This window comes from Colius striatus, chromosome 8 (assembly GCF_028858725.1).
Source record: "Colius striatus isolate bColStr4 chromosome 8, bColStr4.1.hap1, whole genome shotgun sequence".
Taxonomy (NCBI): domain Eukaryota; kingdom Metazoa; phylum Chordata; class Aves; order Coliiformes; family Coliidae; genus Colius; species Colius striatus.
The window spans coordinates 27,671,974-27,697,676 of NC_084766.1; the positions used below are offsets into that span (position 1 = coordinate 27,671,974).

A 25,703-nucleotide genomic window follows, 5' to 3' on the forward strand; every position below is an offset into this window, starting at 1 on the left:
GGATTCTCCTCTCTGCTCTCCCAAGCCAAATGCACATTTTTCCTGTACCTTGCCAGAAGAATAAAAGTCTAGAGAATACATAAGACCTGGATGCTTCCAAAAATCTCTGTGAGGCTTCCTGCCTCCAGATATGTCAAGAAACAGCCCATATAGTTTGCTACAATATTTTTACGTTTTGATTACTCCTACACAGCGTTTTAGTGGATGCGAGACCCACCTAGCAGGATTCTCTCTCAAACATTCCATCTGTTTCCTTCCCAGAAGGTTGTAAGAATTAATTTTACTTATTGACTTCCACTACTTGTATCTAAGTTGAAGAATTAAAACAACAAGACACAGTTCAAGGTTTTTCATTTTAGTTCCCGTTTTGATTTAATTTTTAAGTCCTCAATTATGCACCAACTTGTTCGTCTTTCTTACAGATGTTGACATTGGATTTAATTGTCCTTTGCAAGACACAGACAGAGCTGTTGTTGGATTATTTTCATGGATTGGTTTAGATTAATCCTTTTCTCTCTTTGGCGTTTCCTGTCACCATCGAAAAACATCCATTAAAGATATTTCCATTATCTATGCATGGGATACCTTTAGTACAGGTCTGTTTAAAGCATATGTTTAATTTTAAACAGATACACAAGTCCAGCTTCATCAAGTACTGAAAAATACACTTTCCTGTGTAAACTCCTGCTTTCAGAGAGACATTCTTAACTTTTTAAAATCAGAAACTGAATAGAAACTTGTGTTTTATCACAGCAAATAGTTTGATACTTCTCACATATACTTCTTTTTCTACACAAAAGCAGTTAATTATAGTAATGAAATCATTCATTCCAACTGCCTGTTGTGCCAGCTCAACTTAGCTATGATTTTTTTCTACAAGACTAGTTCTTCTGTACTCCATGGGAATCAATAAGTAAAGCCTCTCAGGATTATGCAGAATAATTCCATTTATGTGACTGGGAGTGCATTAGAAGACTATAGTGCTGTGTGTCATCATGCAGGCAAGGTCATCTTTCATATATTTCCATAGAATTTCAGCAGTGGATTTAAAAATGCATGAAAGGGCCTGATTTCTCCCAACCATCTCGTCATCATCAGCAACAAGGAAAATACAATTACCATCCAGATGACAGTGGTAGGGGGGAGAGGATGTACTGATCTTTCATGTCTGTATTATTATTAACAGGAACGTGGTACTGTTAGTAAGATAAACAGCCATGATTCATCATGTGCAGTGAAAGTTAGGACTGTTTTGTATTTCTATAATCATTGCTAACTAACTTGTGATATCAAAAGAGGGAACACAGTAGGATACCATGAAAAAAAGACAAACTGTGCTTGAAGTGTTACTAGCTTTGCGTCTATAATTTGAGTACGTCAACAATCAAAACAATCCTAACACTAAGCTCATCTCCAGAGACTTCAGCTCAGTTGAATTCAGAATTGCACCAAACGAGGGTGCTGAGATAGGAAATGCTAATGGTGTTGTCCCCAGAAGCAGGGGTTTCCAAGCTCATTAAATGTACCTGAGGCACAACATACCTTGTACAGCCAATCATTAACATTGTCATTACAGAGAACAATAATGGTCTTTTGAAAATTCAGGGCTCTATTTGTATATTCACACAGTACAACAGAATAAGGCCCTGGCCTTATGAGCATTCAGCACACAAGTGAAAGGCATGGAGTGCATGAGGGAGAAAGCAAAGCTCTACTTTCAAATGAGGGAATGAAAAAGCAGAAAGGTTAAGTTTCTTTCTCAAGGTCATGCAGAAGGAGCTCAGAGTGCAGTTCAGGAAAGAGTTTAGATTGCCTGAATTCTGCCCCACAGCCTGAACTGTAGGAACAAATGAGCTTTCCCCACACATTAGTTTAACCCAAACATCATAGAGCAGCAGCATGTAGTCAAAAGCAAGCCCAAATCTACTTCCAGTAGAGTGACTTTGTCAAGTGAGAACTGAGGCAGACCTGGAATGTCAAAGACTTTTGGCTGTCATTTTATCGAGATAAAAAATAAATTAGAGGAGGCAGTTTCACTATGAATTATCTGTAATGAAAGAGCCAAAGCCCTGAACCTTTTTCCTCTGAATGTCTTTACCGTCCATTTCCTCAGCAAGGATGTATGAGCAATGAGATGAAACGAGTTTGAAAGCCATTGTATTGAATAGTGTTGTTCTGAGGGCTGCAGCTTTCAGTGTCTCTGCTGAAGCAGTACAACAAGCACAAGTGTCTGATGTTCATACAAATAACTCAAACACACAAATAACAATTGGGTTTGTGACAGGCAAGAGACCTACATGACTGTGTGATGAGAAAGGCACACAGAAACAACACTCACTTAATAAAAATTCTTCTACTTTCTACAACAGAACAGCAAAATATGTCAAGGACATTGGGTTGAAGAACTTCAGTAGGAAAAAAATGTCTTTGTAATTTTTTTGTTTCTTTTGTTGCTGTGCAAAAATAAAGTAAGGACTCAGATTGTTTAGGCTGAGAAACAACTCTGTTGTTGAATGCTGCAGTGTGAGAGATACCAGCCTTGGGTCTGTGCATACAGCCCAGGCCAGGGAAAGGATTAACCTTTAAAGTGGCAGCAGCATTTTAAGGCAATGGGAAAGTCTGCTTTTAACCATAACGAGTGTTCTCCTGTACTGACATGTAGTGATCAGCTTAATCAAGGTGCTCTTTTTATTAAACACTTCCATAATGCTTTGTAAAATGGGATAAATAGTAATTATTAAAGGAAACACTGATGTGGAACAGGCTGCCCAGAGGGGTTGTGGAGTCTCCTTCCTTGGAGGTCTTCAAGACCCGCCTGGACACGTTCCTATGTGACCTGATCTAGGTGAACCTGCTTCTGCAGGGGAGTTGGACTAGATGATCTCTAAAGGTCCCTTCCAACCCCTACCATTCTATGATTCTATGATTACTGGCTATGGTCACCCAGTAAGAATAATATGATGATTAGTAAGAGAAATAACCTAGACAAATCTTTCTAATAATGGGACCAAAATATTAAATGCAAGATGACTTTGCAAACAGTTTTTAAAAACTCATACAGAAATCCTAAAAGAGGACAGGAAAGTGAGACCACTTTGGGAAGCATTCTTACATTCAGACTATTTAAATATGAGCTGTTTGTTGTTTTTGCTTTTAATGATATTTATATGCTGCATATTTATATGCCTAGAAGAAAATGCCATGTGAGTCAGAGAAACTGGGCCAGAACCCCAGCTCTCAGAAATCCCCAATGTTCTATGCACTGCTGCTTTTGGTGCCTGCCTCCTCTCCACTTGCACTGACTTCAGTGATTATTTTCCTTTTGTGTCTTCTTCAATAGCAGAACACTTCTGAATGCCTTGTCTTTGTTTCCTTTCTGACATCTTTTACTGATACTGTGTTATTGTCAGAATGACACAGTCCTAGCCCTCAGCATCACCATAGGCACAAGAAGACTCTACAAGAATAACCCCCCCCCACTGGGGTTCCTGCCCCTGCATCCCACACCTGAGTGAAAACATCAGTTTTACTGCTGCCATTTGCTTCTCCCTACCCTCTTAGTAATGTTCTCCACTATAGAGATGTAGTACCTTTTCTGGGCATCCAATGAGACTGCCTCTGCAGTCTATTCTTCTTTTTCTGACCCAGATGGGTCCTTAGATGGAGCAGATAGAAAGCTCTAGAAATATAATAGGACAAATCTCAAACAAACTCTTGTGTCTTGGCTCCCCAGCTAATTTTTTAGGTTGTTTTTTTTTTTTTCCTGCAGGTCAAGTGGAATATTGCTGGGAGGCTATGCTGTATGGAACAGCTCTGCAGATCTGAAGGCTTCAAACAAACTGTCTCAGAGGGATATAGAAGATGAGAAGGCACTACAGAAGCAAAGGCTAGGTTTTTTTACATCCTAAATAATATTAACTGTGACACAAGGTAAAGGAAGCAACCTCACCAGGGTGTAGCATTTAAAAACATTGACCACCACTCCAGGGGGAAATGGTTCAGTAAGACAAAGGTTCTTCATAAGCCATTGGGGAAAACCCTACATGCATACACAGATATATCCAGACTTTTTCAACTTGCCAGATGCCTTCTCTTCAGCAAAAATGGAGCGGCACAGATTTTATGCATGATGAACATCCTGGATTGTACTATGCCATATACTTGTGCAGGGCAGAACAAAACAGAACACAGCAAGTTTTTGTTTTGCGATACCTCTGCCTTGTTTGCAAGGGAAATAAACTTCCCTTTGAGAAGTAGGGTTGGACTAAACAATCTCCAAAGATCCCTTCCAACCTCAATTATTCCGTGATTCTGTGAAATCAATACCTATTCTATAAAAGGGTGGCTGTTCTTTAGCTGGGTTAGTTTTCTAGTGAATAGTGTGATTTTTGTTACCGAAGCAGTTAATTTGCTAAATGCCTTATTGTAGACACAATTATGCTGCTATAACCACAGTTTATTATCATATAGTTTGCATATACCTGGGAAAATCTTCTTTGTTGACTATTTCTTTTGCTGCAACATCAGCCAAAAGTCATTGTTAGATTAGGTCAAATTCAGCCAAAAGTTTTGTTTGTTGCTTTTTAAACTTGCTTCCAGTTTCTGGTGAATACTGAAGCAGGGCTATCAAAAAAGATCAGAATCAAGAGAAAAGACAAAAGAATTCCCAGTAGATCCCTGTATAACAGAATGGCCTGGATTTTCTTACAAGGTATGTAATCCAAAACACTCACAGATGTAAGAGCAGGGCATTTGACCTGAGTTTCCCACACTGTGAGTGATTGTTTCACCCTCTGACTACTGGTATGATTCTTTCATAGTTTTGCAACTGACTTCTCAGAGCACACATCTCCTCTCAATCTGTTCTAAAATTTTGCTGAGAGCAGAAAGGTGATGCAATTAATACTTTTTTTTCTCTAAGTCTCAAGATTTGAATGTTGTTTGGACTGTTTTTTCTTCATCCTTAAACACAGAAATCAATAATTTATCCCGATGAGATTTTATGTTTATGTTGTTACAGCAGCATCTACAGTAGCAGTATTATAAGACTGTCAGTATTGAAATAAGGTAGCCACACTGTGGAGAAATAGAACATTCAGGTCAAACAACTGCTTCAGGTTAGATTATGATTTATTATAAGTTATTGCTTTTTCAAATCAGGACACCTGTTTGCTGGGGAAAGCATCAATACTACAGATGTAAAAACCCCAACACACCCTTAGAAAGCTCAGCTCCAGAGGTCATCCTCATTTCTCTTTCCACACTACGATGACATTTACTATGGAGAGAGTCAAAAGTAATTTCCATGAATGCTCTGAGCTGTAAAGGGATGTTATATTGTCCCTAGTGTAATAGCATGGTCGGTTTAGGATTTATTGGCCAGCTACACAGGAAAGAAGGGAGAAGTTTAAAGAAATAAATTGGATTAGGGAAAATGAGGAAATAGTTACTTTGTGAAGTAACTATTCTTTGAAAGCCTACAATTAAACATAGCTAAAGAATGATAAGAAAAAGCACTCAGAAGAAAAAAATCATGCAACATTTTTTTCTAAGCATTCAGAGAGGGAGGGAGCAGGATAATGAAACACCAAGTTGGGTTACAGATATAACAAAAGCAGTCTCTGATCAGAATCTGAATCAGCTTCACATCTGCAATCAATTTAAGACTTAATGCTGATGACATCTTGACATTTCATCCACAAAAGTCTAAACAATATGTACCAACTTGTGTGACCTGTCACACGTGCTTTTAGCAATGTTTGGTTAAAAGTCAATGGTAAGTAAAAATGGAAATTTAGTTAGAAACACACCAAAAAATCAAAAGCGTAGATAAGGGTTGGGATCAGGATTCAAACCTGCACTCTCCAGTTCTATCGTGAAATTCCCAAACCAAACTAGTTCCCAGGTTTTTATCAATTCTTCCCAGCTGTTCTATGTTTGCTAAACTCTTACAGTCTCATCATCCATTAAATTTTAAAGCAAACTCCACCCAGGTACATTGTGGAGCTGACTGACTCGCTTGGGTCACCTCTTCACTACTTTGTAAACTTTGTCTGGCAGGAATCAGACCCAAATACACCTGTGGGATCTGGGATGCAACATAAAAATAGAGCCTACCTCTTCCAGCTGCACCAGGAAAGAGACATTGTGTCCTTGCTCGGCTGTCAGTTTGCCATCAGATGTGATTATGCGAAGGCCCTGGGGGGCTTTGCCAGGACACTGCTGGGGCTTTGCTGTGTACCTCTCTCTCACACCATCCGTGCAGTTGTTCGAAACAACTTTCCGGTACCTGAAAAGAAAAAGAGGAACCTGTGGAAGATGCTGACGGAGTGTAACAGGGTTCAGTGGGGACAGGGAAGCATTTCTGAGGTTTCTTTAGACTAAGGTAATTAGAAGAAAACAGATTCCCAAGTACATTTTAGCATTTACAGGGATTTTTTTTTATTGTGTTTTTTTTTTGTAGAGCGGTTTCTATTTTAGCACATTTATTTAGAGGGAGGTTCTGCTCCCCCTCTACTCTGCCCTGGTGAGGCCTCATCCAGAGTCCTGTCTCCAGTTTTGGGCTCCCCAGCTCAAGAGGGTCAGTAAACTTCTAGAGAGAGTCCAGTACAGGGCTACTAAGATGATCAGGGGACTGGAGCATCTTCCTTATGAGGAAAGGCTGTGGGAACTGGGGCTGTTCAGCTTGGACGAGACAGAAGGGAGACCTCATTAATACTTACAAGTACTTAAAAGGCATATGTCAAGAGGATGGATCAACACTTTTTTCTGTAGTGTATGGTGATAGGACAAGTGGGAATGGACAAAAGCTGGAACACAAAAAGTTCAACTTAAATTTAAGGAAAACCTTCTTTCCTGTTCAAGTGAGGGAGCCCCAGCACAGGCTGTACAGGGAAGGTGTGGAGTCTCCTTCTGTCAAGGTTTTCAAAACTCACTTGGACATGTTCCTGTGAGACCTGATCTAGGTAGACTTGCTTTGACAAGAGGGTTGGGCTAGATGATCTTTAGAGGTCCCTTCCAACCCCTACCATTCTGTGATTTGTCTCAGCCAAGCATTCGTCACATGCCTCACACACAAGTTTTTAACGCTTGTAAATGTCACATAATATTTTCCTGTACAGCACCCTATATACAGCGTGTTTATAAACTGCCTAAACATAAAATTAGGTGATGATCTATGTCACATGTTAAATAACTATAAAGTTCCAAGTAAAAGATATACACATACAGTATGACATTGTATTTAATTATTATTATGCTAGGCATAGTTTAGCAGCTTTTCTCACATGTTCTGCAGTTCTCATTGGTTGTCAGGTAACTGCCTCTTAAGATGTAACCTTCAAGAGCTACAAAAACAAGAGAGTTGAAGAAAAAAAAAAAAAAAGCAAATTCTGCCTACGTTTGAGTGCCCAGAACACAGATTGGGCTCCTTTGTTTGCTTTAATTGCTTGCATCGGAAATTAAGTTTGAGGTCAGTATCTTAAACCGCATTTTCCATTGACTTACAAGAGGTTCAAAGAATAACCCCTTCACTTATATACTGCAGTTCACAGATCCATCTGTTTCATCTCTTTCTTTGTTTTTCACCTCTACTTTGTTTTCCACCATTCCTGCCTGATCTGATCCTACATGATTTTTAAGTTAACTCTTTTTATAGATTTTAATGATTTGGCCTTTGTGTTAGTTTTTTCTCCAAATTTCTTCAAGGCATCATTTTTCAGAGGTCTGGACCAAAAATGATTGAAATCTGGAGTACCAGATTGTACACTCTAACAAAGCTGGTGAAGAAGAGGTCCAAAGAGCTTCAGCAATCTTTGGGAAACCTAGGGCAAATGCAATCTATAGTAATCATTGAGTTAATGTCCATGTAGGTGTTCTAGCTAAAAGATGTCCGGTGTGCCATTTACTTACCCAGTGCTGTTGAGATAACTCTGTCCAAGGCTACAGTCTTTTGACAAGGAAGATGGGTTATACCAAAATGCTGGTAAACACTGCCCATTGCTGTGGCGTTCGTATCCATAATCACTGGGTTTGCATTAAAAGAAACAATCACATTAAAAAAAAAAAGAACAAATGCAAGTATTAGCTCATGTTTTCTACTACTGATACAAGTTTTTATTTTCTTCAGTCAGTTTACTAGGATTTCTGACTTTTGAGTGATAGAACTGATTCTTCATCCAGCTTTAGGGTTTTATTGAGGGGGTAGCGTTACCTTGCATATATCCCAGTACAAACTACCTGGTCTGGTTCTCCTCTTTTATGAGCTACTATGACAAGTATTCTCTCTCCACAGTCTAACAGTGCTTCTCGGGTTCAATTCTAGACTCAAATATAATAAAAGCTATAGATCTAAGCTAAGTTTTAGAAAACTGAAGTATTTAACAGTTAATTGCATTTGGAAACTCTATCACATGAGCTGTAGAGGAAAATCTACAGTTCGGAGAGAGCTCTTGGCTGAAGGCATTAACAACATATTTGATAATGGAAAAGAAGGATGGGATCTTCCATTCTATTTTTGTGTGGAAGAGGAAATGCTACCAAAAACTGTGTATTAGAAACATGAGTCAAACTGCAATCATTTGTCCCAATTTATGTTTAGCTATGATTAAATTTGCTTTAGTTCCACTAAACAGCAGTTCAAACCATTTCTGATTCCAGGTAAACAAAGACTCTATCAAAGTTGTTGCTGTGGAACAGATAAACAAACAAACCCCCTCTTTGATCAGTATTCCATTCACACACAGTTTTACTCTCCAGATTGAGTAATAAGGATTGTTTGGTTGGAAAATCTTTCTTATTCCTTTTACTAAGCTTTATCCATAGCCCATAATGGAGAAGTTACTCGGATGTCATTTCTGAAAACTGCTACACAAAGCCCACCAACTCCATCCTAATATTCCAGTTGCAACATGATCCTTCATCTTAAAAAAGCCCTTCTTTGCAAAGCACTTTTTTTTTTCCACTTGTTATCTTTAATAGCTTGGTATCAAGTAGCCTGATGTTCTAAGAAAAGAGGATTAGGGTAACATTAGATTATGTGATTAAAGTCTCATCTCTGTATAACTAAAGAGGCAGAGAAGAAAAACAGGAAAAACAGGAGGCAGAGGAATGCAAATAACCTGATCAGAGCCAGTGGAGCCCCTGCCCCAGTTTCCTCCAGGACTATCACAGGACAGCCATCAGTCCATGGCCAGGAGAAACCTGACACATTGTCAACCGCAGAGGCTCTCCCCAAATCACTTTGCAAATCACTGCACACAGCAGTACAAGACTCATTGTGCTGTGCCAGGGAAGAGTATCTGACATCTCTATGTCAGTTTTCCTGGGTGAGGGACTGTCTGTTCTATGTGCATGTGTGTGGTGGCCTAAGTCTCAGCAACTGGACTCAGACCATAAGTCACAGGGGTCCATGTGCCTGTACTGCCAGAAACTGCACTGACAGGAGTGTGTGCGTATTGTGCAGGTGAGCAGAGTGACAGAGAAAGTGAGTAGGATAAAAGACTTGGGAGCTAGGTGCTGATGTGGTCATAAGCCTGGGCTGGAAACTGAGTCCGTGAGTTGGTTATTGGAGAGACCATAAGGTCTGGGGAATGGCTACTGATGGAAAGCCTATAGGTCTGTATCTGCTTGTGAGATCTGTTATATGTGTGGATGTCTATGCAGGAGGCAACTGGGAACATCCAGGTGTCAGCAGCTGGCGAGACAAGGTATCTAGAGACCAGATACTGGACAGACTCCCCTCTGTCAGGCCACTGGATTCAGCATCTCCTAATAGGCAGCAGAGTTATCAATGACATTTGCAGAATAATACTAACAACAACGACAACATTTACTGTAATAACACTTTTTTCAAATGTCTTTTTCTTTCTGGACCAAAGCAGAATGGCTTAAACCAAAAATTTAATGAATCACTACTAACAAATTTTAAGAAGTCTGGTACTGACCTAAGACATGAGACAAAGAAAAAAAAAAAGGGGAGAATATTTTGCAATTTACTTTTGTGAAATGTCCTAATTTGTTATCAAAAGCTGGATACGGAGGAGAATTTTGTCACTGCTTTTTACTCCTGCCTGCAATTTTTCCTTCAGAATCAAGAGAAAATATTTTGAAGGAATCTTAAAAAGGTGAAATTAAAAAGATAACATTAAGCAAAAGAAAATTAAAGCTCCATATCATTTGGGAAAACCACTAAACATCTATTATGCTGCATGACTGTTCCAAAGGAACATTTTGGCTGCTCTGGTGCTTGGGATATCTACAACAAGTAATTGAGAACACAGTCTAGGAAACAGCAATGAAGTAGATGACCTAAATGGTCTTTTCCTCATTCTTTTGATTGAATTTTCATCAACCTATTTACTCAGATGCTAGTGACTGAATGTTGCTTAATTGCTTTGGAAGCATCAGCCAGTCTATTCTCCCACTGCCATGTGCTTCTGTAATCATCCTTGTTGGAATAAGAATGCTATAGCTGCAGAATACACTTTTTAATGAAGAATAACACTACTCTGATTTGCTTAGAGAAAACAAATATTTACATACAAGTGAGACGCCTATATGTTTGTAATTCATTTGTCAACATTCTGCAGCGCTGTATTCCTATGTTATTGTGTGCCACTCTAATTAAAAAGCTGTAACACTGTGGCACACACAATGTTCTGCAATCAGTTAGGTGAAAGCAAAACAAAATAATACAGGGAAATCTGCCTCAGAGTGGATCAATACCCACAGTCCCATTTGATGCAGTAGCATCAGTCTGGGATTTCTTAGTATACACATGTCTAGTCTCCTGCCATAATTTTGGTTTCTATTAGTACTTGCACATCTGGACAAGCCAAGCTTGACTTAACTAAATTTGACTATACTTGGATCATATTTCTCAAAGCCAACAGAATGAAATCATAGGATTTTACAGAGTAAAAATAGTTCTAAGCACAGAAGTTTCACAGTGTTGTTTTCAGGCTTGCAAATTGTCTGGCTCATTAAGGCCCTACAGAAATATCATCCCAGTAAATGACATGAATTGCTGTTCCATATCTCTCTACAGATGCACCAGCCGCCCATTCACCTACGCAGCCTTGGAATCTAATGAATTCCTTGGCTACAGGCTGGTGCATGCTGAACACTGATGCTGACAACAAATTGCTGCCTACAATTTGGCACAACAGGCTTCAGAGCAATCAGCAGGCATTAGCATCAATTGGATTGCCATAGCACGAGCCAGTATAGCAAAATCTGGAGACAGGGAATGCATTAGCTTTAGACTGCAATCAGCTAGCCGAGTCATTGCCTGGTAACTGGGAATAGGAATTTGCATATATTGATGATATTTTGTGCCTGTCTGAAAAGAACTCAGGTGAAATAGATAATGCACCTATCAAAAAAGAGTGCAGCATTTACCAGCAGGGATTGTTTTATCAGTATGAAGCAGCCTATCTAGTGGTTTTTACTGATGATGGTTTTACCCTGGGCATTTTTCCTGGTTTAAGCTGGAATACTATTTGTATTGGTCAAGTAGGATTGCAAGCGCTTCTTTGTCATTAGAGATAGATATGAATTCATTCCAAGAGTTTTGTATCCCTGCTCAAAGCTCATGGTAAATTCTCTTATCTAAGATTATTTGCAGCATAGGTAATAATCAAAGGAAAAGAAATCCCTTCAGGAAATCTGCAGTTTGAATACACACCTGACAAACATACTGTCAAAGAAGAACTGTAAACCCACGTGAAACTATTTAAATCCAACTGTTTTAAGATATAGAAATAACCAGCTAAGTCAGATGAGTGATTAACAAGTGATTCCTTAACACTAACAGCTTCACCTTAACGTCAACTATGCCAGAAACTGAAAATGCTACTTGTGGTTTTATATGCTGCACTTAGCAATTTTTTTAGACATGAAATGGGGTGGAATCAAGGTATCTGTGATTGTAATCACCTTTGTTTTGTAGTTTTGTTTCCATGTGGAAACAAAAAAAACTGTAGGCACAGCTGTGGAAAAGCTTTTTTCCATCTTTTTATTCACTTGTCTAATATTGAACTACGATGCAAGCGTAGACTTGTGCTAAAAGGGAGCTGTGTTTTCTCCCCAGTTCTATAGGATCTGACATGAGCTTTATCTCAGAGAAGGATGGATTCAGCTGCAGTTTGAATCATGGATTTATGAAGGCACATGATTATAATTGCATCACAGTATTTTGAGTCAAGCTATGATGGAGAAGTGGAATACAAATACCAGATTAGTCCCCATGGCCGATAATCACACCATAAACCAGTGTGACAGTACAGTAGAGCAACAACTGTAATGTATCTCCCATGGGTGACAAGTAGCAGCACAGGAAATATATAGGGCAAGTAAGGGGTTACACAGCATAACTAAGAACCAACAGCACAACTCTGAGAGCAAATAAATCAACATTGCGACCAATGATTATTAAACTAATATAATGAATGCTTTGTTTTAACACATTCTGGTCAGATCTGTCATTATTTCAACCCTTCAGGTCTCACACTGGGCGCCTAAAAGGACTGTCATGGTTTAATCCCAGCATGATAAAGCCTCTTCCTCACTCTCCCTCCTCTCAGTGGGATGGGGAGAGTATCAGAAAAAAAAAGTAAAACTCATGGACTGAGATAAAGACAGATCAATGGGACAGAAAAGGAAGGGAAAGAAATAGTAAGAGTAATAATATAGAAGATTATACAAGTGATACACAATGCATCTGCTCACTATCTGCTGACCAATGCCCCTCCCAGTTTATATACTGGGCATGACATCATGTAATATGAAATAGCTCTTTGGAGCTGTCCTTGCTGTGTCCATTCACAGCTTCTTGTGCACCCCCAGTCTCTGTTGAGAGGGCAGTAAGAGAAACTGAAAAGTCCTTCAGTTAGGATAAGCACTGCTTAGCAACAACTTAAACATCAGTCTTATTGACATTATTCTCAGCTTAAATCCAAACCAAAGCACTATACCAGCTACTATGATGAAAATTAACTCTATTTCAGCTGAAACCAGGACAACTTTGCATAGTGAACCTGCATTTTCCAGAAGCAGTCAAAATGAACACTCATTCAACACTCCTATTTGTTAAATAACCAAGTCTACTTCAACGACAAAGAAACATTAGTCAATCTAAGGGTGCAAATGTATATGTACTTCAGAACTGGCACCTGCATGATCATATTAACTGATGGGTGGTAACACATGAAGCCAAGAAACTCAAATCACATTCAGTATCTGCCTTCTGCCTCCCCACAGTTTGTCAGGACAGTTCCTCATGACCCTGATGTTTTAGCATAAGAACTAAACCTAGCAGGCAGGTCTATAATTTAAGTGCCAAGTAGTAAAAAAAAAAAGCTAGCTTGATCCTTGCTGGTATCATCAATGAAATAAATAGACCAGATTCTCAATTGTGCTAAGGCTCCTTTGTGCCTCTCTGGCTATCCAGAGTCACCAGCCCTGGTATCAACAGGCTTGTACCTCCCACGAAGGTATGAGACATGAGAATACTGTTAGAAGCCCTCAATATTAGTGGCAGTGGGTTCAAAGGGAGCATTGACAGGGAGACAAAATTTCTATTAAAGGACCCGGGAGACAGGTAGCTGAAGGATGAACAGCACCAAAGATTTCCATCTGTGGCTAGGAGGGGTTTCTACTGAAGAGCTATCGCTGTAATAATGCTCAAACAGCAGGAACGAACACAATGTAAGGAAACCGGGTAAATTAATGCTTTAATAACACACAAGTAACCGTGTCATCCATTTACCCAAATCAATTAAATGAAGAAGGACACTCTCGTTTCCAAGCCGTTGCTAAGACAGATTTGCCGAGGGCTCCTGCACACTTCCACTCCCCACTATTCCTGAAGCACTATTGCCCTCTGGCTGTAAGCCTCAGCCCCTGCACGGAGAGTAAATACCTGCTGCTTCAGTCCTGACCCAGCTAGTTCTGGTTCTAGCCCATGATAAGAGATATCTACTCTCAGAAGACCTCAGGTTCCCAAGGCGAGAGAAACGACAGTCATTTCTAATGTCATTTGGTTTTGTTGCGGTGTAAAACAATAAACAAATGTGCCCTTTTCTCTGAGAAAGAGCCACCATGGGCTGCATACAGATTTGAAATGAACATGGAATTCTATATTGCCAGCAGGAAAAAAACACAACATTACAAAATCTTTATGTCTTTTGTAACTGGTATTTTTTTCCCCCCAAAATGATAAAAAAGCACTCATAAGACTAACAGCAATAACACCTTTCCTTTTTTTTTTCACCTGGCAACACAGATACATTTGTTTTTACTCTAAGCTTTAACAAGCTTAGATAATAACATTTTACCCATACAAATTCTCTGTTTAAACAGCAAAGAAATCCTACTCTGAGGCAGATTGTTGTCTTTTTAATTCAGTATACAAGTCTAGGTCCTGTAACCATTGATGTCAATACAAAAAGCTGCCCAGTGTATTTCAAGTGCAGTCAGCTAAGGGGCCTCTCCTTGCCTGAGGGATACATGTCCCCTTCAATCTCCTTCAATTAAGAGCTCTACCCAGTAAAAATGAGAAATAGAGAATTCAAAAGCACTGCTGAAATGTCATGGGTGAGGACAATGAAAGCGCTGCTTTCTTTTGCAGGAAGAACTCCACAGAGGATGGGATTCCATAGTAAGAATTAATTCACTGGTTTCCTCCAAATGTCTGGAGGAGCAGCTTCTGCAGGGTGCATTGGCAGTGAGGCCTAGTGCAGAGTTCAGCAAGGCAGCCACTGAACTCGGTGGTGCAGCAGCAGCTTTGCCTTTCTTAGCACAATAACACTGGGCTGAGAAATTCCATAGAGACAGCAGAATTACTTCTTTTTTCTAGCCGTCTCTTTTCTCCTTCCTTGATAAAACTCTGTCTTCTGTCCCCTGTGGCCTTTCTGTCCTTCTCTAGCAAATCTATGTAAAACTACACTCCTGACTATATTACAAGATAAATTAGCGATGAATACTGCTGGTAACTATTTCTAAACTGGATGCTTAAAGCCATGTGTCAGTCTTTTTTCCTTAGAGGCAGTGGGGAAGGAAGCTGAAACAGATAAAGTAGAAATCCAGATCTAAGGACTGTAGAGATAACAAGATCTCAGGGAGAACTGGACAGAATCACAACTGTCTGCTCTAAACCAGAACTGATTCCATCAGAAGGAAGAAGGATCTTACAGGTCAAAAAGGCTTTCTGGTTGTAATCTCAGCAGAGAAACCTGAAGTATTTTTAAGGGTATTTTTCTCAGGCTACTTTTAAGAAAATAACTTGCAAAGCCTTAATTACGCCTCTTCCAACAGATTTGAGGGGGTCTCACTGGTGTGTGTGAACCTGTGACCAGTTTGTAGTAAGAAACCACAGAATCAATTTTAATGAAATAAAACCATAAATTCTCAGAGACGGAGAAGTTCTGGAAGGAAAATTCATTTTTCTCAGAGGTGTTTCATGACTGTGTGTGTCCCTTACAAGTGTAAGGATTTAACCACTAACAGATTGACTGTGACTCAATCTCATCACCTATTTTCTTGAGCCCAAGCACGATCTTGACACAGGTTTATACTGCACACTCTCCAAGAGGATCAAAACCTTCAAGGTGTTTCCTTCCTATTCATGGCTTGGGTTTTTTTAATTTTCTGACTGGCTGCTGTCTTTTTTACAGCACCAGCAATATGTAAAATGGCTGAAATCCAGGCCTTTGGCACCGAAATGAAGATATACACAAAACTGAGGTACCTCTCCCTAGCAAAGAACTCACTGGAAAACCGGGAAATCATCAGAAAACCATATTCAGAGAATCAGTGCCAAGTCTGCTCATGATTTTTACTGTTTGTGATGCAAGAGGATTTACTTTTTTGACAAATGGAAAAGCCTCTTGTGATTCTGTGAATTTTCTATATATATAAATTGATAACACTATGGTTTTGTGAGGGTGAGAAGGGAAGTGTTGTAAATTTCCACGGTCTTGGAGTGAACTTATATAGTAAGAAAGAAAATATTTAGGAGATGAACCTCCTAAGAGTGCATGTTCAGGGTTTAATTAATAACATGGCATAGATCTAGCTGGCTGAGGTGCAAAGAGGGGTTCATCAGCATCGCCAAGGAGTCACTGTTTCTCTCTTCTGAGATACTCAAGACCGTTTCAGACTTGGAGAAAACAGGTAATAGAGAGATTTCAGTAATGTGGATCCCTGACTTTTTTATAAAAGTCAGTAGGAGTCCTGAAATGAAACCAGCAGCTGGACATTTCATCATGTCATTCATAACTCACCACTGGTCTCTATTTCCCACAGCGTGCAGCAGAGGAGAAAGGGCTTCAGAAGGAGATTAACCCAAATCATGAAGGCAATGTCTGGTGGATACATCAAATATGATGGCCCAGATATAACAGATGACCCAGGAATTTTCTACATACTTCATTTCCAGATCTGAAGGCCTCCATTGTCTATGCATCTATTTATTGTTGCATATATATACATATATGTGTGTATGAAGAATTGGGGGTTTTTTTATGTATATAATATATACACATGCAACTATATACTACCATATACTACTTTCATAGCCATCCCTGGTCATTGCTGAAGTTAGTTATGCTAAATGGACTTTATCTTAATGCTGCACAGAGCTCACATGTGACCTGGTACACACGTTCTGCATCAGTTTTGTGGGAGCCTTAGCAGAGTACAGATATCTATTCCACCTTTCCTTCTTTGACATATCTGCATTATCAGTGAGAAATCTATTTGGTCACCTATATGTTTGTTAATTTCTCCTCTTTGCAAATCTATGAACTCTCTAGCGAGCCCTGCACTGGTGTGGCAGAGAGGATATAGCTCCTATGCCTATTACTCACCAGTCAAAGTCTGCCTCTGTGCACACACATGGCTCCGAGGTCATAGCCCCAGCATATTTTCCTTGCATGCATTTCTTCTCTGATTTGCGCTTCATATAGATCCTTTTTGCTCCCATGATGCAAGCTTCACCCTGGAAACAAAACCAAAAATATCTTTCTCTGACACCCACCAGGCTATTTGTATCACCCAGTATTTCCAAGCCTGTGCAAGGGGAGCTGTGACTCAAGGGAAGAGGATGGGAAGTCAAATGCTGTGTCAGTACACTGGAGCTAATTAAAGCTACTGAAGCTTTAACTGAAACTAAACCAGCTTTTCCAATACACACTAAGAAATTATCTGAGGTTACTTATGTACCTGATTCAGTTCTGAATTTGTTCCAAAACCAAAGAGTAAATGATCCAGGCCCATTTCTCATTTATAGATTAGGTTTCACAGCAAGTGAAAACACAGTCTCCCTCTGCAACCTGTGACAAAGAGCAGGTCTATTTCTTTGGTCTGATCTCTTTGGCCATCATTTTATTCAGGAAAAAAATAGTAATATATGTATATTTCAGGCTTTACAGGGTTTGACTTATGTGAATGCTAAAAATCCCTTGTCTTTTCATGCCTATCTTCAGCACCCTGATAAATATTTCTATCTAGGGAGTAAGGCTCAGACTTGTATTTTCAATGGAAAGCAAATCAAAAGGCAAGAGCTCACACCAGCCTTCCTAAAAAATAGTTCTGCAAGCTCCAAAGCCACTATCCTCAAAGATATACAGCAAAATCCTTGGCATTTTTGCTCATGCAAGTACAAGAAAGTAAAGAACAAAACTACAGTGAGGTCTCACTTGTTACCTTTTATGCTGTTAAAATTGTTGTAGGAAAAAGAAACTTTTCATGGCTTTGATTTGCCCATGAAACAGAAGAGCCTGGATGGCAACTGATGTAAAATGTTGTGCCTCCTTGAAAATTTCAAGAAAGCTATAATGATTTTCAACATCTAAAGATCTAAGTCATAACCAGTATTTGTAGTGTGGAGTTGTGCCTTGTGTGAGCAGCCAGTCTGAGTCAAGCTACTTTCATTTCATATTCATTATTAAATTCTTGCCCAGTAAGATATATACAGAAAGACAATCTTTGATGATATAAATGGGTGTTTCATTTTAGACTTCAGTGGAGTCCGTGGTGTTTATATAACTAGAGAATTTGGGCCATATTTTATTCTAACCTGATATAACAGAGGCAGTTAGATGGGAACCTGGAAAGGTGCCCCAAGGAAGGCCTAGGCACTGCATGGTCCACATTACCTTGCTGGGCACTTAAGCAATGGCTCCAGGAATGATGCAGCAGCTGCATCTAGACTGCAAGGGACCCAGCATAGGGGCCCAATGAACTGGGGAATAAAGTATCCAATTCTCACAGCAGAGGTACCACTGCTGAGAGAGACAGAACAAGGATGAAATCAAGTGAGTAACAAATTAAGCTTTGAGGGCAGGAATTTGTAAAAACAAGTGGAAGGGTTTTAAGACACTGGCTCTGAAGACACAGGAAGATAGAGGAAAAGAAACAAGGTGAGGGTGGGGTAATTGGATGGGAGATGTAAGTGTGAAGAAGTTCAGGCCTGTTTCAGTGGTAGTGCTTTTGTTGTTGCATTCTTCAACCCTGGATAAGTCTGAGTTAACTGCCTTGCATGAAGAATGAAACCCAAAAGGCAACTAGCTGTTCATCCTCTGAGAATCATAGAGTGCAATCTGAGGCCAACACACCTATGTAACAAAACAGACTCACCCAGCAAGGGACAATGATTTACTGCACTGACAGGAAAAGACACTCGATCATGCTGAGTTTTAACTGTGCGATAATTAGATACCTCAGGCCAGATTCCAGTCTCTTTGTTTCTTACCTGGCTATGTAGTTGCCAAGGCCTGTAGTCCTCTTCTGCACACCTCCGATCAAAAATGGACTTGTAGTCTACTTTCACCAGTTGCCACTCTGAGCGGTGGCTGAAATGTCCAAACACTCTACAGAACACAGCAGAAAGAGCATATAGTAAAAAACAGCACCAGATGGAGTCTGGTAGTTACAGAGGTACAGCTACCCACAGATTTCCAACAGAGATTGTTTTACGAGTTCCAGTCCTACTGATTTTCACATGACAGAGATTGTGTTGTGGTTTAACCACAGCCACCAACTAAGTGCCATGCAGCATCTCATTCACCTCTCCCCCACTGCCCTCCCTGCAGTGGGATGAGGAGAGGAATCATGAAAAAAACAATAAAGTTCATGAGTTGAGATAAAAATAGTTTAATAATGAAAATGAAATCAAATATAATAACAACAGTAATATATCAATAGTAAAAAAAATAAATATAGCAAAGAGAGAGAGAGACAACCCAAGGAAAAACAAACAAAAAAGCCAGGTAATGTATAATGCAACTGGCTCATCAGCTGCTGATTGATGCCTGAGCAGCAATCTACCCCTGCTGACCAACCCCCAGTTTATATACAATGCATGATGTTCTATAGTATGGACTACCCCTTTGGGTAGTTTGGGTTAGCTGTCCTGGCCATATTCCCTCCCAGCCTCTTGTGCATCCCAGCCTACTTGCTGGCAGGGTAGGGTGAGAAGCAGAAAAGGTCTTAATGCTGTGCAAGGACTGCTCTGCAGAAACTGAAACATCCCTGTGATATCAACACTTTTTTCAGTGTAAACCCAAAATGTAGCCCTGTAGCAGCTAATAGGAAGAAAATTATCTCAGCCAAAAGCGGGACACATAGTGAAACTTAGGCTGCCAAATATCTACAACCCTCTTAAAAATTTCAAGTTCCTTTATTGTGTGGATCAAGATCCTCCCACTTACATCAACTCCCAAAATGACTACACAGAGAAGAGTTGATGTGTGGCTGGAGGCAGTCATACCTATAGGAGTTTGATATCTCAATTATAAGCTTTGAGAAATCCTTCCACACAAATTAAAAACAGAACTTGAAAGGAACATTCTTTATATATCTATCTTAACTCAGTTTAGCTTCCAAGCCACATATTCTATTTATTATAGGTCAATCCATTTTTCACAGACAGAAACTGAATTTTCCTTCTGTTTTTGCAAATCTGATCCCAGGTAAAATGTCACAGTTTCTGTCAGGACGAATCCAGATTTATGCACCGTGCAGAACTCAGCATACCACATTGAAATTAATTGTAATTTTTCATGAATCGGCCTCCAGGCAACATATTGTCATTCATTTTTACAAGAGAATGTCTTCATTTTTTCTGTCTCAGTTAAAAAAAAAGAATAAGAAAGTAGCAGCAAAACCACAGCTATAAAAACACTCCACCATTTTTCTTTCAAATATCCATCTGTCAAGAGTAACTCTGCTTTAAATAACATTCAATTTGAGGAGTCAGGTTTCGTCCTGATAAGCTAAGTGAAAATGTTTTTGCAGATTGCAAGGAACAATCCTGTCATTCCCTCAGTAATATCACAAATAAACATTGATAATTTAGCAACAGAAGTCTGCATACTCCTGGCTTCAGATAGTACCTGGTTTTGTCCCCAGCCAGAAATGGTCTTATGTTCCAAACCACCCATATATTTGTGGTGAAGTTCCCATCAACAGTAGTATCATGGCATGCTCACTTACGTCATGATGAGAGTTTCCTCTCCAGGTTCTCCTAAAACTCCATCTACAAACAGTGGGAGGGATGTGAAACTGTACTTGCTCCATGATCTCCCTTCATCAAAACTTAACCTAGTGGAAAAAGTAGAATTAGTGTCTTCTTTCTTTTTCTCCTGCTACTTTACCTGAGGATGCTCTAGTCCATGACAACTGCTATGGAGAAAAGGGAAGCAGCTTCTCTTCTTAGATACTGCATTTTTCACCTTTAAATAACTATATTTTGGAGGAAGAATCATAAATCAGAGCATTTATCAAGCTTGTTTGGCATCCTACCACTAACCCATGGCCAATACTTAAGTGGTAAAAACTAATAAAGTTATGTTACAGATTGATGCTTTACGGGCAAAATGTAGCCTAGAGTCAGGATTATTTAAATGAAAAAAAAAAAGTGATTTGAGCATCTTATTTTTGTGTCCCCAACATAAGACATTTTAAAGAGGTTAGATTTTTGCAGCACAAGAGCTTTGCCTCTTCTGACCAACTTCACTTCTTAAAACTTGAGTTTGTGTGTTTCAGTCATTGATATGACACTAAATGGAAGTAAATCATGAAAAACAGCACAGAATTATGTTCTACCTACCACACAAACTCAAGAGTGCTAACTAGCAGGGATATTTTTGTCTTATTTACTGTATAATGCTGAATTTATTCAGCAAAATTCTCATTCCTAAGTGCAGCCTGACATCTAGATGACAAGTTCATCAATAATTTTTTAAAATAAAATTACTTTGGTAACACAATAAGAGACAAAGACATAATCCAGATATGTATTACATAAATAACCAAACTCAAGAGACCAAGTTGTGGTAAAGCAGGAAAGTTGTGAAATTACATCGATGGGATCTCAGATCTGACCAAGCTGCCAAACTATGAAAACTGGAATTGCTAGGATTTCTTAGCTTTATCTGAATTATGTTTGTCAGTATCTTAACAAGTACTTTCTAGATTATGGCTGCAGAAAACACTGGATGCAGCCTAACTGCCCATTTTCTGTCATCTGAACAGAGGTACAGCAGACACTTAGCACAGACGGAGTCATTACCAGAGATGTCTGATAGGCAGCGATGTGTGTTTCATGGCAACCAGTACTCCACCTTGATCCAGGTACAGGACACTGTGCTCTTCTTCAAAGATCTGAGGGGGAAAAAAGTTTCCTTAGTAGCAAGAAAATGTCATAGTTATTTAAGTATAATAATGACAGAGGACAGGTATATGTTAAGGACACTGCAGAGTAGAGGAAGATGTTCTGTATAGAGACAGTTTCTGAGTTTTCTTTTATTCTGTGGGGTTTTCTTCTTTGCTTTTTCCAGGTCCTTGAAAAATGCATTTTGCCTCTGCTTGACAGAAAGTTAGAAACATGACTTTTTGTAAAGCTCAGCTTCCTCCTTTAGATGTCAGATCTTTGTTTAAAGAGTTTCATGTGTTTGCACATACCTGGACCTATCTCAGATAAGTGATGTAGATGGAAAAATGAGGGCTAGTCAAACATTGTAAAATAATTAGGTTCTTGGAATATCAAATATTTTAAAAGAATTCATTTTTTCTATGTCTTTTTTGTATTGGCTTTCTGCAAATACTTGTTCCCTAGTTTATAGAGCAGTATTTGTCAGTCTGAGAAAGTCACTCTTTCTCTCCATGATTTGATATCCTATCCAGAAAATTGGAACAACAGAATTTCCTGTTCCGAGGATAAACACATTAAATGGTAGCAATGCTTTGTTAACAGGCAGGACTCCATTAAATGTTATAAACTTGATTTAACTTCATCATCCAGCCTCTTTCCACCACTAATGAAGTGGCAGGTACCTTCAGAACAAGATGAACTGAAATCTGTCTTTTTTCTCTCTTAGCTGAAGAACACAGCAGAACAATCTGTTTATATAGACACTGAACTTTGGACAACTCAGGTGAAATGATTTTCACACAGAGTGAGGGAAAGTAGACCAGTGCAACTGCGGATTTTCAGGAAAGCATAATCATGGGTGAAGAAAAAAAATGGTTTGATCAGTACAAGTGATGTACAATGGCAAAAAGGAACACATTCTCTCTCCTTAGTATTCATATTTCAAGCTGTTCTATTTACTACAAGGTTAGACCAAAGTAAAACTGTGAGTAGAATTATAAAAATAGTTTGTTCTATAAAATCTAACAACATATTCAGTCTTTTTCTTTGAGCATCTCTCTGCCTCTCAGAATGGAAGTTTACCATTTTGCAAAGATTTGCAAAAAGCTATTCTGAACCAAAAGAAACAAGTGACAGTTTAAATCTGCTTTTATGACAATTTCCTGTGATTACTGTTTAAACCTGTGATTCTGAGTCATTTACCTGTCTCCAAGTGTTCCCAGCATCAGAAGAAACAAACATGCTGATGTCATTTTCTGATAGTTCAGTGCCTATATTACCTGTAAGATTTTCATTGATTAGTGATGCAACGCTCTTATGATACCAAATCAGAGGAGTAAATGTATTTATTTACCTTTTGCAATTGCAGAACTTCTAGTTTTGGGAAGAGGGGAAAGGGAAAGGGAAGACTTTCAGTTTGCAGAAAATATAGAAAAAAGATCCAATCCATACAGCTCTACACACCTCCACATGCAAAGAAAATGCCCTGATTTGAATCTTATGCTCATGGAAACAGAGGACTAGAAGTGATCTCCTTGGTCTTGAAGGTCAGTTTCCATAAAAAACATATGAGAAGTCGAAGGTCCATAAGGATTTCCATTTGATAGCCTGCTTTCCCTCCCAATAGCAATGACGTGACACTCCACAAACCAGTCAACACCCTCCACGCTCATCACAGATGCAAGATTTTGTCAGTGTTTGCACATCATACACAGGCAATCTTTAAATGTTTCATACCTGAAGCTACAATAATACTGGGGGCAGTGTCTCGGCTGGCGATGTTTCCTGATGTGTAGGGATTCTCTGAGACCTTCAGGTGCAGATGGAGGGAGCAATAAGGCTATGGAGAAAGCGGAAATAAAAGTAGAAAGTAGACAAAACATGAAATGAATGCTCCTGTTTCTACAGGCTTAGAAATACACAGTGTCTTTCTGTATTACTTCTCTATCACTGCGTTCTGCCACCCTTAGACACAGCCACTGTCCCAGTTCTGTTGTGAGCACTTTGTTATCATTTTCTGATGCAGCACATTCCCACTGGGTAACTGATTCACTAGGCTGAGTCCTTCTCACACCATCAAGATCTTTGATGCTGTCCCTACAAATGAGGTAACCAAGCTTGCAAGAGCAGGTAATGGTAAGGACTACCTAGCTCCCTTGGCTCCTAGCTCTCTTGAGAAGCAAGCAAAGCTGCTGATATGAAGTGACTCTCAGAGCAGCAGCAGTGCCCAAGCTATCTCTGCAACAAAAAGCAATCTAACCCTATTGCTATGGTGCTGAGTCATTAATAATCAGCCATGAGAAAAACTTGTTTCAGACATTGTCATACCATTTCTTGCCTGAGTATTATGGATACATGACTCTGTTCTGCACCACACTAAGGAAAAACAGCAGGTCTGGAGAGTGCTGGTTTAAAAGTTGTTTAAAGCAATGCTTCATCACTCCGTAGGGATGTGACCTTTGAGATTTCAATACAAATCCAAGGAAAACTCACTTATTTGTTATTGATTTGCATGTCAGGTACTCAGAGCAAGACAGAAATGGTAGAGGATAATTCAGCTGTGCCTAGAGTAAGTTAAACAGACAGATTTCTAAAGTTGCCCTTGCAATTCCTTCCAACTCTACAGTGTGATCATTTCTGAAATTTTCCGGATTTTTGCTTTCTGTCAGGTTTTATTTTCAGTATTCTGTTCTTCCAGATCTCATGAAGAGACCTTCATGAAACTTTCTAAGGGAAAGGAGGTGGAAAAAATATTGGCAAGAAAATCCAAAGCAAACTGACCCAATTAAGGTCGGATCTCACACAGTAACACAAATACAGCAACCCCTGTGCTTCAGCTTGCACGGCTCTGTAAGTAGAGCAGGAGAGGCTATGCAGAAGGACCTTCAGGCTCTAAGGAGGCAGGGCTTTCTGTTTGATATCAGTTGCCTAAAGGCTAGGTCTACAGCTCACAGTGTTGTGTAGGCTTCCTCTGCAGGAGACATAGCACCATAGGTCACTGGAGGAAGACCCCTTTTCCGTCCCACCTCAAAGCAGGCATCTATGACTAAAATGAAAATCTTGTGGAGAATGGCAGGTTGGGTTGTTTTTTTTGACAAAGGCAAATGAGGGTGGTGAGGAGGGATGGGAGTTCTCACTTATGTGAGACAGGAAAAGGGGACATGGGTTGTGCAGAATGGAAAACAACCTGCCAAGTAGAATGTACTGAACAGCCTAACTCTAACTGACAGCCTTGTGAGGGCAGCCGCTGGAGCAGCCTGGGGGTGCAGGGAGGGAGTGGAAACCAAATCAAGCTGACATGCATGCAGGAAGAGGAAAAGCATTGCAACAGCATTAATTCATTCCTTTTACATTTTTATACATTGTGAAAAGACTAAATACAGAACATATTTTTTAAACTAACACACTCCAAGCCCACTTCAGCATTTTAAAGTCAGTAGTTAATGGCAGCAATTCAGCCAAATCCTCACTCTGACAGAGATCAGACCTTGTTAGAGTCAAATCTGTGTGCTACCAGAGTTTTCCTTTCAAGTTTGTCTCATTTCACCGGCATAGTACACATAAATAGATATCTGAAAGATATCTGAAATATTAGAAGACAAGTCATCTAAGTAGAGAGACCGTACTTTTGGTGGCATGAATTCTTATTGGTTGGAGTGCAGTAACGCTTACAGTCACTAGTGACAATTAGGTATGGTGTAAAACCCAACCTCTCCACTCTAGCCAAATGCCTAAAATTACTGTCCATAGCTATGCCATGTCCTTATTGAGGCATCATTCTCTTCATCCTTCTGAATACCATCTCTATCTGTATCCTCATATAGTTCATCAACATATTTTTCCAGTTTGGTTTCTGTCCCATGATACTGTTGCTCCCTTTGTGTTCCTCTTACCTCATAGACAGACATCTGAGCTTTGTTTTTTTGGAATTTCCATCATCTCTATTCTTCTTGTTACCAATAGGCTACTGACATGACATTGCTACCGTAAGAATCACCAATTTGGGGTTTCCCTGGCATTGCCTAGTGCCCAGCTGTGCTAGGTGCTG

At 39.5% G+C, this 25,703-nt stretch overlaps 1 protein-coding gene across 2 annotated transcripts in view; it reads right to left on the minus strand.

Annotated features, from left to right (window-relative positions):
- The window catches only part of LOC104550109 (VPS10 domain-containing receptor SorCS1), a 297,789-nt gene that overhangs the window by 33,714 nt on the left and 238,372 nt on the right, over positions 1-25,703 (minus strand). For both annotated transcript variants that reach the window (XM_062000965.1, XM_062000964.1), the window contains 8 exons: positions 23,393-23,495; positions 22,859-22,935; positions 21,575-21,666; positions 20,497-20,604; positions 18,755-18,872; positions 16,869-16,999; positions 7,912-8,025; positions 6,118-6,289 (listed from right to left, as the gene is read on the minus strand). In XM_062000965.1, the coding sequence (XP_061856949.1) occupies positions 6,118-6,289; positions 7,912-8,025; positions 16,869-16,999; positions 18,755-18,872; positions 20,497-20,604; positions 21,575-21,666; positions 22,859-22,935; positions 23,393-23,495 (915 nt within the window). The remainder of the gene's footprint in view (positions 1-6,117; positions 6,290-7,911; positions 8,026-16,868; positions 17,000-18,754; positions 18,873-20,496; positions 20,605-21,574; positions 21,667-22,858; positions 22,936-23,392; positions 23,496-25,703) is intronic.